The 14,623-nt window shown below is 46.3% G+C and overlaps 1 protein-coding gene across 1 annotated transcript; it reads right to left on the bottom strand.

Moving 5' to 3' along the window:
- Positions 1-538: 538 nt before the first annotated feature.
- Positions 539-11,597, bottom strand: LOC115342016 (neuroepithelial cell-transforming gene 1 protein-like). Its single transcript, XM_030015754.2, has 10 exons — positions 11,436-11,597; positions 6,726-6,833; positions 5,730-5,897; positions 4,888-4,950; positions 4,312-4,408; positions 4,113-4,189; positions 3,343-3,600; positions 2,912-3,082; positions 1,851-2,037; positions 539-1,462 (listed from the first exon to the last, which is right to left on the bottom strand). The coding sequence occupies exons 1-10, from the start codon at positions 11,526-11,528 to the stop codon at positions 1,062-1,064; spliced, it is 1,623 nt and encodes a 540-aa protein (XP_029871614.1). The 5' UTR covers positions 11,529-11,597; the 3' UTR covers positions 539-1,061.
- Positions 11,598-14,623: the final 3,026 nt, after the last annotated feature.

Here is a 14,623-nt window from a genome sequence, read left to right on the forward strand (position 1 = left end):
GCTATTCCCCTCTAGCTGCTGCTCCTTTTCCCTCCCCAAACCCTTTGCAACGTGCCTAAAACCTTCCTAAACCCCGTTAGCAATGCAGTTCTCTTTCAGTAGTCCGGGGCGCACACAAGCCATTTATGTCGCTCATCGTTAACAGGGTACATTGGGCATCTCCTCCCAGCCACCGGCTCGTTATGGCTTGCCTGCGCTCCGCAGAACTGTGGAGTGATGTGAGAAACAGTATGTACACGCACACCTCAGAGCAAGAAGGATCAAGTACTTGAAAGGAAATGCCAAGTCTGAGCAACAACAACAAAATACAAAAGTAAAAAAAAAAAAAAAAAAAAAAAAGAAAAAAAAAGAAGAAGAAAACCAAAAAAACCCCAAACAAACCTGAAACAAAACAACTAATAAAAAAATTAAATATCTGGCAGGTTACAGGAGTGAAAATGAGGAATGTACAAAGAACACACTAAGATGAAAGATTCCAGTAGGTAAATTGAAAACCTGTTGAACCTGGGGTCTGTTTTTTTGTGGGTTTTTTTCCCTGCCCTTGTTTAACATGTAAAGTTGCACAGATTATGATAAGCGTACACTGCAAAACATGCGCTGTACAAGACAAGAAGAAAATGTGAATTCAGGTTTTGAGTCCACTCTAAAAGGACCCTTGCAGTGTCAATCCAAACCCCCCCACAAAGGGAGGTGCTGCCAGGCTTGTGGTGACGGCCCAAACTTCCGCTTTAGCGTTACTGTTTTCCCACCTCAAACACCGCACGTGGAAATCTTTCAGAAACCAAAGTTTGCTCTTCAAATCTGCCATGGGCGGTCAAAAGCACGAGGGCTTGCGAATCACTCACAGCATTAAAACCAGGTTCAAAGTGGCCACGTTTGTAAAAACAGACTCCAGTTCAACAGTGTTAACTGTATACCAGTAGCTGCCATTACAACATAAAAAACAACAAAAAAAATATTCTGTTCAGTAGAGTGAATCCAATCATGCTCACATTACAAGAAAAATGTACACGTTATTTATAAATAAACAGTCTTCCACCAGGATGTTGCTGCGCTCCTCTTTACACTAGCGTTTCTTTCCGCTTGCCACTTAGCTGCTTCTCCCTCGTTTTTCTGTGCCCAGACGGTGTTCTGTGTGTTTTCACGCCCTTGGCTTCCTCCGAGTCCAAGATGGAGCCACATTCGGATGTGCTTTCGTCTAGCTCCATCTCGGTTATGCCAGACATGGCAGACTGCCTCTTCTGGGCTTTGATGTTGGGCGCGGAGGGGTTGTTCTCCTCCGACTCTTCGCTCAGCTCCGGCAGCTCCTTCAGCTCTGCTGCAGCAGCAGTCCGCTGGAAGGGAGCGATGGCGGTTCGGATGCAGTTAACCCATTGCTGCTTGTGGAAGACATCGTTGGCCTGCAGCGTGTGGGACTGGCCTGGGGAGGGATCTTGGAAACGAACTCGGAAGATATTTTTAGCTGAAGATAAACATAGGAAAAAGCAGATCAGTTCCTAGCTCAGTATTTAGAGATTCCATTGCTAGACAAGGGACCTGGACTGCACTGCTCTGCTTCAGGGAAAGCGTTCAAAATCCCACCAAACCCCCCCCCCAAACCCCACAACCCACCACAGACACGTTGAAATAGATGTTTTCTAATCTGAGCACCAGCTGCAAAGCACCATATATAATTTTATGGCCACCAAATATAAAACTGCAAAGCCCAGCAGTGACAGTCTACAGGTAAATGCTAACATGTATCATGTGTCTGCTATACGAAAGGAACCTCAGCCCACGGGGATCTATGCCCAGGTGTAATCTCACCTCACCAACAGATTCCTGTGCAGATGAACTGGTTTGGTCCATACCTTTATCGGAATTGCCAAAAGCTCCTCGGAAGGATCCCCCCATTTTCACATCGCCATCCTGCAGGTCTTCGAGGAGCAGCTCCTGGACAGGGATCGGCTGCCTGTACACTTGGTAAGCCTGACGCTCATTGCGAGTGACCGGCCGGGTCAAAACCAGGATGTCTTGGAAGAGGAAGACGTAGAGTTTCTGAAAGGGAAAACGCATTTGAATAGGAGTAAAGCATTGTACTCTGTAGTCAAAGCAGTCACACACCTTCTGGGATTCAAGGTCACGTTATCTGAAGTTTCACCCACGTTAATTTTCTGACAGTTTCCTGTTACAGCAACATAGGGCCCTGGCAGTGGTGGCACAGACCACAGTTGTATCAACAGGTTTATTGTTTTAAAAGATCCTTAAAAAGTGAATTATCATTTACAGATGCCAAGAATAGGATGATTAGAAGCAATATCTTTTCTGACAATACAAAACACTTCATGTGTACGGAAGTGTAATGGCCAAATTAAACAAAAAACCCCCTACTAAGCAAAAAAAAAAAAAAAAATTGGAGGTTTACAACGAGGTTACTCCTGCAAGCCAGAACAAAAGGCAGCAGAGCCTTGAGTACAGCAGGGTCTTTCAGCGCTGCTACAGTGGGAGATAAACTTCTGGCAGTTCATCTCAAAGCCAAACAGGCTTTTGCAGGAACACTTTTGTTTGGAAGAGCTGTGCGCCAGCGCTCATAATGGGGAATGTCAGAGCACCTGAAAGTAAACAGCCGGCAGGAAATCCGTTTTGATGGAGTGCTTGGGCACAGAGCACACTTTCTATGGTAATTTTGTGCTAATTATTTTCCAGCTTCTGAAGGCCAATTGTAAAGCTGTCAGCAGGAAACTTTCCCTTACACCCTGAAATACAGACTGCCATCAGGTGCTTTCTCTTCTGCTTTTTAAATTTAGCTAATTGTCTAAACTACCCCTACGGATGGAAGGGCTCCTGGTCCTGCTATGACAAACAGTTTTAACTACCTCTGAGGGAACGTTTCAAACTTGAGAATTAATTACCATGAACACGAGGGACTTACATGTCCATTTTTATTCTTCAGCTCCCCATGGCACAGTAAAGCTTTGCTGCCTTCAATCCTTGGGTCCTTCTGCTTCTCATCCAGGTACTCCAGCTTGTCAATGTAATACTGGCACTCTGACTCCCCCTTCTTCAGGTTGATGTCAGAGAGGACTCCTTGGATTATAGATATCTATAAACCAAAACATTTACAAATGATTAAATAGTGACCTCTGCTTCTGTATCCTCCCTTTAAGTGCTGTTCAAGAACTCCAGATGATGGAATCCATGTGGACAGATCTCTCGTTTGCTTTCATGAGGGGTTACAGTCACAGATTTGTATCCACGAAGAAAACCACCCCACAAAATTGCTGAGGGTTTAAGAGAGGTTTCTGGACCACCAGAATGACATGCTTATGTCAGAACAATGATCATGACAGCACTATTACTTACGGCTTCTTCCAGAATCTGGATATCGGGATGGTCTTTGGGAGTGTGTCTCAGGATCTCTTTCAGAAGCAGTGGGTATTTGACCAGCCGACTTCGAGGAATGTCCAAGAAGCTCCAAAGGTCTAGCTTGCGGCTGAAAGGAGACTCAAGGCAGCGCTGAAGGAAGTCCTGCACTCTCCGGTCCTGCTTCTTCTGATCCAGAAGTGCTTTGGCTGCCAGCTGATTGCTACAGTAACCTTTGTAGGCATGGAGTCGTGGTAACTGCAGGAGAACAGAATAATATTCAGGAGTCAAATTCCATGTAGTAAAAGCAAATCAAATTAACGTGTCAAAACTCGGGGAGTTCTACTTCCCTTACTGCGATACCCTGCCCAATTAAAAAAAAAAAAAAAAAAAAAGCTAACAGACTATCTTGTATATGTAGCTAGTCTTTTGTGAGTAGAACAAGGGCAACCTGCGTGCGATGCCTTTGAAGTTCAGATGTTTGAGATTAACAGCGATAACGTTATTGAAATCACCTTAGTGACAAACAGTCCAGAAGATACAGACATTTCAAACATAAATCAGCAAGTAATTGCAGCCACACTAGTGTAAGTCTCCAGGGTGAAATCGTGGCCCATTACGGCTGACAGAGTCCCTTTGTTTTCAATGTAGCCAGGATTTCCGTTTCAATCTTTCGCTCAAGGCCACAAAAGCCCACAGCTTTTCGGCTTCTAGCTTTAAATGTTCTTTAAGCTCATTTTTAGCCCGCTGTCTCCAAGTTATGTACTCACCCACTTCACAAGAATGGGCCCAATCTGCTCCACTGTTCCATCTGGTTTTGTTGCTTCTCCTAAACTTGCCAACAAGTCTGGAATTGAAACACAAAAATAGAAATTGCAACAACGCCTCAGTAAACTGTTCTAACATGAGAAAGCATAGAGTTTAACTCTTAGTCAGCACATTTTGTGAAAATGATCCAGTTGCTCTTACCTTCATGCAGAGGAATATAAGAATCCAAGTCCCCAAATATGTGGGTGAGTTCCTCCTCAGACATGATAGAGAGTTTCAGCATAGGATCATGATAAGCCTGTCAAAGAACATCAGTATTAAAATATATTCAAATCTCCCAAGCCCAAAAGCTGACAATTTAAATATGAGGGGATATATCATGTACGGGACAGATACAAAGTGAAGCCAACAGGAACAGTAACATCAACTTTGATCACGAAAATATTCACCTCTGTACGAAGGTATCAAGACCTTCAAATGAAAAGGTCTTTCCTGTCTGAACTGTTCTCATCTGGGAGAGAAACTCCTCTCCGGATGAGCTCTCTAACTCAACTCTCCCCCAACTAGCTCTGCAGGACTGCAAAGCGCAATCCTTTTTTGGCTGGGTTTGTTGCAATCAAACCAGTACTGTAGGACCGCTCACGTCAACTTTCCAGGCCAGTTTTCAAACTGTGGATTCTGGGCCTGATAAAGCTGATATGTAATCTTTGCAGGTGCAAAGAAACTTCATTATTATCTGTAATATGATTACTGACTGCAGGAAAAAAAGACACTCACCTTTCTGGCAAGCTTCAGGTCTTCGATTAGGTCCTGCTCTCCCCTAGACATTTCATATATTGCCTGTGAGGAAGGAGATAAAGCATCAAGAGTCATTTTTAATCCCAGTCTTCCTCTGAAAGAGCCTTTCAGCTCACATAATGTACATCCTGCCTCTGCAGCTTGAATAGGCCGTTTTGCCATCTGAATCACTGTATGCCACCTGGGCATGACAACCTCAAGTAAATCTGCCAGCTTTCCCAGCTCCGAGAAAGCAACATCACTTACAACTGTGTGAAAGCTCTGATGCTCATGCAAAGCCAAATTAAATATTAGCGCCTTTTAAATCACTGCTTTTACACAGGCAAGTACGAAAAAAACAAAACCCAGAAAACCACAGAGGTCAAATCCCAGGCGTCTTTAGTCAGCTTCTGTATTGTCACTAGAAGATTTGTCTAAGAACTACAGGAAAAAGGCAAGCCAAGGCCTTGCTATTTGGCTTTCAACCAATTGTCAAGAGCTTTAAGAGAAAGACAGCTGGCTTTACAAGGAACCTGACTTTGGGTCTGCTGCAAAGCAACCAGTGTGGCTGGGTCTTGAATTTCAGAAGTGCTGAGCTCCCCCACGCAAAGAGTTTGGCATCTCTGATCATCAAACTGGGGAGATGAACTCCCTAGTCAAGAGAGAGAAGCCTACGTTTTCCCATGCCTAATGCAGAAATAAATCTAGCAGTTTAGAAATGAAGGTGCACAGGAAGATAAAGTCACCCACAGATGCTCATTACTCCCTTCCCCACCAAGGAAACGGCACAAGTCAAGGCCTCGGCTGCCTTTCTCAGTCCTGCTGTTTAACAGAGAGCCTACCTCCTGGCGCTTAATTTCTTTGGTGCTCAAGGACTCTTTCATGTTGACATCTAACATCTCAGACCAAAGTACACTGTTTCTTCTTTTAGGAGGAGTAGGAGCAGCAGATCTGCTACATGACTTTTGGGCACAGCCAGGAGACTTGCTGTCACTGCGAAGGGCAAATGACTATAGGAATTCAAAAAAAAAAAAAAAAAAAAAAGAAAAAAATTAAAAAAAACCCCAAACATGTAGAGCTAACATTTCAGAAGTACAGAAGTATTATAGTATTATCCATACCCCTCCCAATCCTTCATCCTCCTCTGTTGTACAGGGCAGGAAAACACACCCAGACACTTTTCCTCAGATAAAGGAACACTTTAATCAAGCTGCTGAGAAAGCCCCGAGAGCCCAGAGATTGGCAAGCTTTTCCATGTGCCTCTCCCTGCACTGATCCAGCAGCAGCACTTGGGAGGAGGATGGAAAGGTAAAGCTTGGGTCTCTTTCCAAGGTATGAGGAAGTAAATAAACTAGGATCATAATTCTACCTATAATGGGGCTAATCAGGAGCCACTTGAACTTTGCTCTCGTGATTTGCAATGTTCTTAAAACACAGACACAGAAGTGCTCTTATCTGCAAGTGTGGAGTATAGTGTTCCTTAGACAACACTTCTCTAACATTATTGAAAGGTCACTGAACAGCAGGGTCGGTTCACATTTAAGCACATGCTCCAACACACATATCTCGAGTACTGGTACAGTTTATCAACTAATTCTCCCTATCTGAATCAGTTTATTTTTTTTTACTGCTTAAACCCTCAATAACCTGGTTATCTAACAAGCTACCTCTGAACTTGTGAACTCTTCTTCATCCCCAAGTCCCAAACAAGCTTTCTGTCCTTGCACAAATCATATAGTAGATTTTCAAGAGATGCCTTGAAATCTGTTTTACCCCCATACAGCCAGTACCTTCCGCATATCTCTAGGCATCTAGGACTAGACGGCTCTGCTATTTACCTGTATTGTCTGCCCAAAGCGCCGAACTGCACCATTTCTTACAGGAGAGATCAAGTTTGCCAGGGATGTGACCCGTGCTAAAGGCCGAACCCGCTTATTGCTTGGCTCCTGTAAATAAAGCAGAGAACAAATTGTACTGGCTGTGACTCCCACTTCATTTCTCAAGCTGCCCAGGCAGGTTTAAAAAGCACGAACCCACTTAAGGAGTGGGAAACACAGCAAAGAGAGTGTTTTGAAGTAGCCATTCATCTTAAAAGGAAAGCAGAGGCTGTAAATATTTGTCTGAACTTTAAGGCTGCAATTAAACTGCAGAGACTTTGCCCAGTGTAAAAGAGGCAAGATAACATACACATCAGTCAGAATTCAAAATAGGGCTCGAACAGGGACCGTTATGGTTTGAACATAAATAGACTGAAGCATTCGCCTCTGCAAGGCAAGCGACTGTCATCTAAAGATGGAGCTGTGATCTGCCTCTCCATTTTATCATGTTTTCCTTTGTAGAAAGAATGTGTTTTTCCATTTTAATTTTATTTTGGAGAGAAAAGTAGCAGTCAGAGCCCAGGACAGCCTCAGCAGCTATTCTAACAAATAGCAAATGACCACATGCTGAACATTCCTGTGAGGGATATGCACACACACGAAGTGGATAAAGTTTAAAACCTTCAGTTTACAAAGCTTCCTCCCCCTTCTGCTCCCCCACCCCCACCCCCCCCCCCGCAAGTCATCCTAATTTTTCTTATATGTTGTTTAGATTTGAAAGATAGAGCTTCTGCTTTTCTACACCACTAATCCCTGCTGGGAGCCCAGAGCATTTTCAATTCTGTCCTGACCAAAATGCTGCCAAGAAAGAGGAAACGCCCCATGGAAACCTCCTGCTGCTTAAGCTCAGATGAGTTTTTAAAATCATGCTGGCAACTCTACATATTTTACATCAAAAATACTGTATTGTAAGGACTGTACAGGAAAGGCATGCACAATGGGATGCCAGGAAGAGATGGACTCGGAGCTTAAGGCTAGGAGAAAGACCAGATTAGGTGCCCTGGTGCTCTTAAACATCTGGCAGATGGTTGGACGTGACTCATCATCACAAGGAAGTTTCTTAGCATGAAGTTCAGATGAGTTGATGGAAGCAGCCTCTTTTTTGAGTTCATCTCAGCAGAAATTTTACCAAAGCTTTATTAGGCATTTTTGGTTAATTATATTTGACTCCCTCCTCCTACATTTCAAAAGGCTAAAAGGCAAAGACTGAGAAGAGTGGTTAGGACAAGCTCTCTGCCGTCTCTATTTCTAGTCCGAGATTGCAAGATAAGGTGCCCAAATGCTTTGCTTCTATGTAGCAACAGAAGTGACAAATGCTGAAAACAAAAAAGGGGAATAGGAACACAATGGATTCCAGTCCTGTGGCTGAAGAAGCATAAAAGCTACGTATCTAAGATCTGATTTCAGCAACATGACCCAAGGAGTGGCCTGTCTGTCTGCCTACACAGTGTTAAGCAACAGAGGAGGTTAGCTCACACTGAATTAAGCCTTCAAAGTTGCAGGGGGGAAACATGAAAAGAAACAATTTATGAGCAATGCAGAACAGAAAGACCTCTTGGCACAGCACAAAGCCTGTTCAAAGCTATGCTTGAAATGTTTTGGGTAATCTCAGAACTATGAGGGTACTATAGAAATGAAGAAAAGCTGTAAGAGAGTGTCCTCAGCCCCAGGACCCCAACCCTCAGCTGGGTTTAGGTACAGCACAGGGAACACTGCAGTTGCTTCTCTCCTTTGCCAACCATGAGCCACTGCACTCAAGACAGAGTCTGTCAGGAAAAGGATTATGCAGAAGGCTAGAAAGTTAGGCTGGGCTCAAAGGAAGACAAGGAAACTTTAATTAATTATTGATGTTTCTGAGTGGAGGAAAAGGATAGGTAATTTACTTCTAGAAAACCATGTATCAGTGTACTAGAATAAAGGGACGCAAGCCAAGAGAAGCTTAAGAAACTGCAAGAATGTAAGCAAAAAATATACAGACATAAGCTACACAGCTCTGTCAAGGCCATTGATATAAATAGCATGGAAAAGAAAAACGTGACACTGAAAATTAATAGCAAGAAACCTCAGTACTTTAGGACGCTTGTACAGTCTTTTGCAGCTCGCTGTTAAAAGGGTCAACTCTGCAGCCTTTCCAGATAGGAGATACAATGACACACTATCTGTGCTGAGGGACATGTGTGAATGCCTTCCCAGCACATCTGTGCTAGGCTGAAGCGACACATGCATATGCACAAGGTCTGGCATTCCTGCCTCTCCGTTTGGGACAGGCGGTACAAAGGGGCTCCTTGGGATTATAAATCGCCACTTTTCTCAACAGCCCATACATACTGAGACATGCAAAGACAGGCTTGAAGTGAAAAGCACCGCTCTCTTGAACAAGAGGGAGCACAGCTCCCGAGGAGCCCTCTTCTGCTCTGAGGAGGGAGGAATTTCACACAGATCGGCATGACCAGAGCGCTTTCTGTACATGCGATGTGCTCCCCGGGGTGTTTGGCCAACAGAAAAACTTCTGTATGCTATAAATTCAGCTTAGCAAAAGGCCATTTCCTCTCTCTTAAAGAGAAACAAATTCCACTTTCTGTCCTGTGAGCGCTTTCAGACATGAATGGCTTGACTGCCAAAAAAAAGCATCTGTTTCTTCTTCTTCTCCTTCCAGCGATATTGTTTGATCCAAGGCAGGGAGGGGAGGGGGGAAAAAAAAAAAAAAATCCCTCTCCTTAGAAACCTCACCTTCTCCGAGATCTGCATTTCAGCTTGGGGTCATGTACTCCACTTACAGTCAAACTCACTTGTGGTGTAAGCCGAGACTCAGCACAGTTCATACTATGGATAACTTTGGCTCAGTATTTTTTTTTGTTCTGTACTTGCAAACAATGATTAGCCTGTCTCCACACTGTATGACTTACAGAAGCCCAGATTAGAATGAAGTCTGCAAAGCTTCTGTAACAAGCTAGCCGTGTTAAGCACTACAACACCGACAGATAATTAAACCCCCAGCAATTTCAACAGCACTTCTGCTTCCATTCATGATTTTTTTTTTCCAGGGGACTCTTTATTAAAAGTGAATATAAATATATCAGACATACACAAAAGCTAAATTTGTGCCTTGGTGCCTCAGCTGGCAGGCAAGACTTCACACTAGTGGAATTTCTTCAAGTGCTGGTTAACTCTTCGCATTGTGAAAAGATTGCACCTTGCTGCTCAAAAGAAAACCAGGCTCTACTTTTGAGCAACAAACATTTTCCTCTAGCAGCACGCTAGTCCCTACCTGGCTACAACCTTTCCCCTTGTGCTAGGTAATAATTAGTGGTTTTTACAAGGATAACTTACTAGAGAGCAATGTCCTACATGCCACTTCCATACCAATGCATACAAACACGGTGACAAATCTAAAAACCACGCACAGCAAAACTTTTCCTATTAAGCCAAATAAGCAGAAGGGGATTTTAGTCACCAGCTCAAATAATTCCTACCAGAAATCACCACCTGACTATCTTATTTTAAGATTCACGTGCAAGGAGCTTGCCGAATCTCAAGCTTTGTTCCGAAAACAGCTGTCTGCACTCAAACTGAACCACCACGCTCTGGCTTGACACGTAGGTACGGAGATCACAACCCTTGCCTTTCTCAAATTCAACAGGCTGTTCGCGACCAAGGGGGAAATCTAGCCTGGCACTCCGCTTATAACTTCAGTGGCTCTTGATAGCAACTCAGCACCTAGCACTGATAGGAGTGTTGGCTTAGGAGTCATTACTCAAGCCCAGACCCAAAGTTTAACTTCAGATACCCAGCATGCTGTTTATACCCTACAGAAAATACACGTTTTAAGAATTAGAGGTGATTTACTCTCCTTTAAGAGATCTGGTTTATGTTATTTCTCTCTCAACATGTGGTTTCCCTTTTGCACAATGAGATTGCCCAAGTTTGGCTGTTATAAAGCCAGGATTTCAAGAGGCTGGCGACTCAGACTGGAGCCCTCAAGCCCCAGAGCTGTCGGGAGCCTTTTTTTTTTTTTTTCTTTTCCACCTCGTCTCACCGCTAATCTCGGCAATAAAACCCTGCCCAGTGCAACCGGTCCCTACCTGGCTCCTGAACTTTTGCCTTCTGTCGCAGCAGGAGGCATGCGAGCATCTACCAGGAATGCAATTATTCTCATCTACATAACAACACATGATAAAAATAACAATACTCCAAAAAAAAAAATATCCTCAAAACCCCAACCAACACCCATGATTTTTTTTTTTTTTTTTTTTTTTGGTTTATGCAGCAAACGAACGCCCTAATTCGGAAAAATCCTGTCAGTGGAAAGAGCGCACAGAGCAACAGGCAGTTTTTTTTAATGAAACCCCCGCTGGGAGGAGCGGGCTCAGGTGAGGCGCCGCGCTCGGTTTCGGCTCCCTGCTCCCACTCCTCCAGGACAAACCCCTTCCAGGGGCTAGGAAGTTGTTTCTTTTTAAAGACTTTTCTTCTAAAATCGCTGCCTGCACCTCACTCCGCGACCGGCTCTCCGCGGGCAGCGCACCCGGCTCGTCGCCTCCCCTCAGGCGCGGAGAGCGGGAAGGTGCGTGTGTGAGGCGGGCGTCTCCCAAACCCACCACGTTCCCCTCAAAAAAAAACCCCAAAACGCACAACCGACCCCCTTCTCCCCTCTCCGACCCCGCTCCTCCTCACCTCCTGCTCCCTGAAGGACTGGTTCTGCGCGTCGATCACCCGGATAGTCCTTTTGATGGGCAGCAGCCCCCCGAGCTCGTCGTGAGCCACCATGGCCGCCGTCCGCGGCGCCGCTCCCGTCCCCCTCCCTCGGCGGCCGCCGCCTCAGCCCCCGCTCATCCCCGCTCTGCGCCCGCCGCCGCGCCGCGCCCCAACCTCACCGCCGGGGGCGGGGCTACCGCCGGGACCACGCCCCTCCCCGCTCAAAGCCACGCCCGTTGGCTACTTGCGCCTCGGCGTACCCCAGAGGCAAGAGTGACGGGGGGCGGGGCTACCGCAGTGACCACGCCCCTCCCCACCCAAAGCCACGCCCGTTGGCTGCTAGCCCCTCGCCCTGCCCCGGGGGCAGGGTGCCCAGGGAGGGAGAGGAGCGTCTGGGCTTCTTTCCCGGTCGTTATTTCCTCCTAAATTCCCCAAAAATGGGACCTCCGAGAGGCTCTCCTTCGAGGCAGGGCAACGGGGGCACCCACTGAGAGTCCAGGGGACTGTCCCACCGCACCCCACAATGGAAAGCGGTTTGAAAAGCACGGGGCTTTCGCTATTTGCCCTGAAAAGAGACAAAGCCAAATGCATGTTTTGGGTTTTTTTCCCCTTTTCTCTTTTTCTTTACTGGCACTTGCAGCACTGGGGCCCACCGCTGCCTATGGCCGTCTCGCAAGCGTGGCGGTGGGACGTGCTCCTCCTGATGGCAGCTCTCCTTGCCGCCGCTGGAGCATAAATCATTTGCCACTGCAAGTCGTTTTTTTTACCAGCCTCAGCCCTCCTTGCTCAAAAAAAAAAGAATTCTTGTCTAGACCTGTGCTTTTAAGTCTGCTCTCAGCTTTAAAGGTTGTGCTGGCACAGCTCTGTTAGCCAGGGGCTAGGCTGAGCCTCTCCCCCTCTTCTAACAGGGGAGCCTGTCCCAGCAGGCCTGGCTGTAGATGCAAAGGGTTTGTATTTTTTGTTTGTTTGTTCAAGTCATATTATTCCTGGCACCACTACAAATCTCCAAAATAAAAGGTGTCTTGTGCTGGTAAAAAGAAACTGAGTTTATTTGGCAATAGGAGGGCAGCTGCGTTGCTGCCTACCTACGCTAACCAACCTCCTTCTCAGAGGAGAAAAATTTGGGGTGGCCAGGAGTACTGCAGGGTGCCTGCCAAGCTGGTCCCTGGCTCCCATGTGGCCACTGCGGAACTGGCAGAGGGTTTGCAACAGTAATGGGCAGGAGGAAAGTCCTGCTGTCCCCTCCCCTGGCTTTTATTTTTTTTAGCTTTGTTTCCTTCTCTCCCATGGGGAGCTGCTCTCAGCAAATCTGTGCCTATTTAACCTCTGCATTGCGAGACCAGGACATTTAGGTTCGTCCACCACAGGATTCTCAGAAACTCAGGATACAGTGAGTTTCTGTACCCTTGTTGAAAGGACAGACTGTGACTCTTTCAGATATGGGTAATCCTTTTTGGGATTAGTGAAGTCAACCACTTTTAAGACAACGAAAGACCAAAGGAATGATGCCTCTGGGGAGGAGCAGGCAAACCCTCGACTGAGTCTGAGCATTTTTTGGGGGAATATCAAACATGCCCATTTATTTCTCCTACAATCTAAGATCAAAAATTTGTTAAACTTGGTCTAAATATTCAGGAACGCTTCTTGACCCTGACAGCGCATCTCTTTTCAGTGAGATGTAGACAGGCTGTGCAGAGTCAATTAAAAATAGGGGATGAACAACCAGGACCTGAGAGGGAAGGTGTGAAGCAGAGTCATGCACACAAAGATGGCACTCAAACGCTTCTTGTTAGGACCAGAACGTGATGTCCTGCGTCCTGAAGCACTTCATGCCATATGAAGTGTTTTCTGTGACGTGTTAAATAGTCCTTCTCCTTCCCGAGCCCTCGGGGAAGGGACCTGCTGCTGTGCACCTGATTCACCGACGGGGAGATCCCTGACTTTCTTCGTGACACCTTGTGAGGCTAGCTAATTCATGGTGACGCAAGCCCCAGCTGATGCAGCCTGCTGATGTCACGTTGTGGACATGTAAAGCTCTGGCCTGATGCAACAGGGCTCCCCGTCTGCCTCCTGGCATGGCACGTGCAAAGGGTTACGTGCCCTGGACACCTGCCCATCGTTCAAAGCAAGGGGTGGGTAAGGCCTTATAGCAACAAAAGAACCTAAGACAAGCGGTTCCCAGCTGCCCCCGTAGCAGATGGGATGATTTCTGTATGCCCTCTATATCCGTATAGATCATCAAGCGCCATCTCCAGGCAAAATCCACCCTGAGCGGTGGAGGCACGCACTGTGCAATGGGTACTCGCTGGCCAACATGCAACGCAGGGAAGGCAATAAATCTGGAGAAGCCTGAAGGCAGCAAGGGTAGAAGGTGATCTTGCACAGGTAAAGTAATCATTCCCCATGCCCACGGCATCCCGTCTACAACAATATAATCAGCACGGCCCTAGAGCGTCTCAGAGTGCGCTGTAATACCTGCACATTACTTACCTGCCTCTGCTCTACTTACGACACAGGGGAGAGGCAGGGTGAGTATGACCTTTAAGTTAGTAGAGCTCATTGTAGTGTGAATGCCACTCCAGTGGGCAAACCATCCTGAACAAGGCTGTGGTACTTGGGAACCCTCTGATGAAAGCCAAAACAAATGGAAAAAGAAAGGAGATTGTTCCTTGTGCAGCAGAAGCAACGAAGCCGGACTTAGGGGCTTGTACCCTATACACCCTGCACCATAATCCCATATTCCCTCTAACTCAGGACGTATTTTTCTACCCAACACCATCTCCCTGTCTTCCCAGTGCCCCCTTACCCCTCTGCCCTGGCCCCAACCTCCTTCGTGCCTTCCCCTGCCCCTCCAGCCCACTGGGCAGGGATCAGCCCATGCCGGGGCAGCTCTGAAGCCACGAGAACGCAGCCCGGCCGGTCGCTGCGCTGAGCGATGGATAACAGACCAGTTCTTCCTGCTTTCCTGCTAGTGGGTATTAATAGCATTCCACCCCTGTACTCAAATAGGGATTTTCACTTCTAGGAGCAAAATACCTTGGTGACTCCTATCCTACTATCAAATTAGGGAGCTGGGAAGAGTTCAAGTGACAAGAGGAGTCACTCAGCCCTCATTGTTTTACTCTTATTTTTAGCTTGGGTTTTCATTTCCACGGAGAAGGGAGGAC

The sequence above is a fragment of the Aquila chrysaetos genome, chromosome 5 (assembly GCF_900496995.4).
Source record: "Aquila chrysaetos chrysaetos chromosome 5, bAquChr1.4, whole genome shotgun sequence".
NCBI lineage: Eukaryota > Metazoa > Chordata > Aves > Accipitriformes > Accipitridae > Aquila > Aquila chrysaetos.

Excerpts from the sequence above, each read along its gene's own strand:
- LOC115342016 (XM_030015754.2), bottom strand. The coding sequence starts at position 11,528 with ATGGTGGCTCACGACGAGCTCGGGGGGCTGCTGCCCATCAAAAGGACT. Across the intron at positions 4,409-4,887 it reads ACCTGAAGCTTGCCAGAAAG|GCTTATCATGATCCTATGCT; the intron begins GTGAGTGTCTTT and ends GTTCTTTGACAG. Across the intron at positions 2,038-2,911 it reads TGAAGAATAAAAATGGACAT|AAACTCTACGTCTTCCTCTT; the intron begins GTAAGTCCCTCG and ends TTTCCCTTTCAG.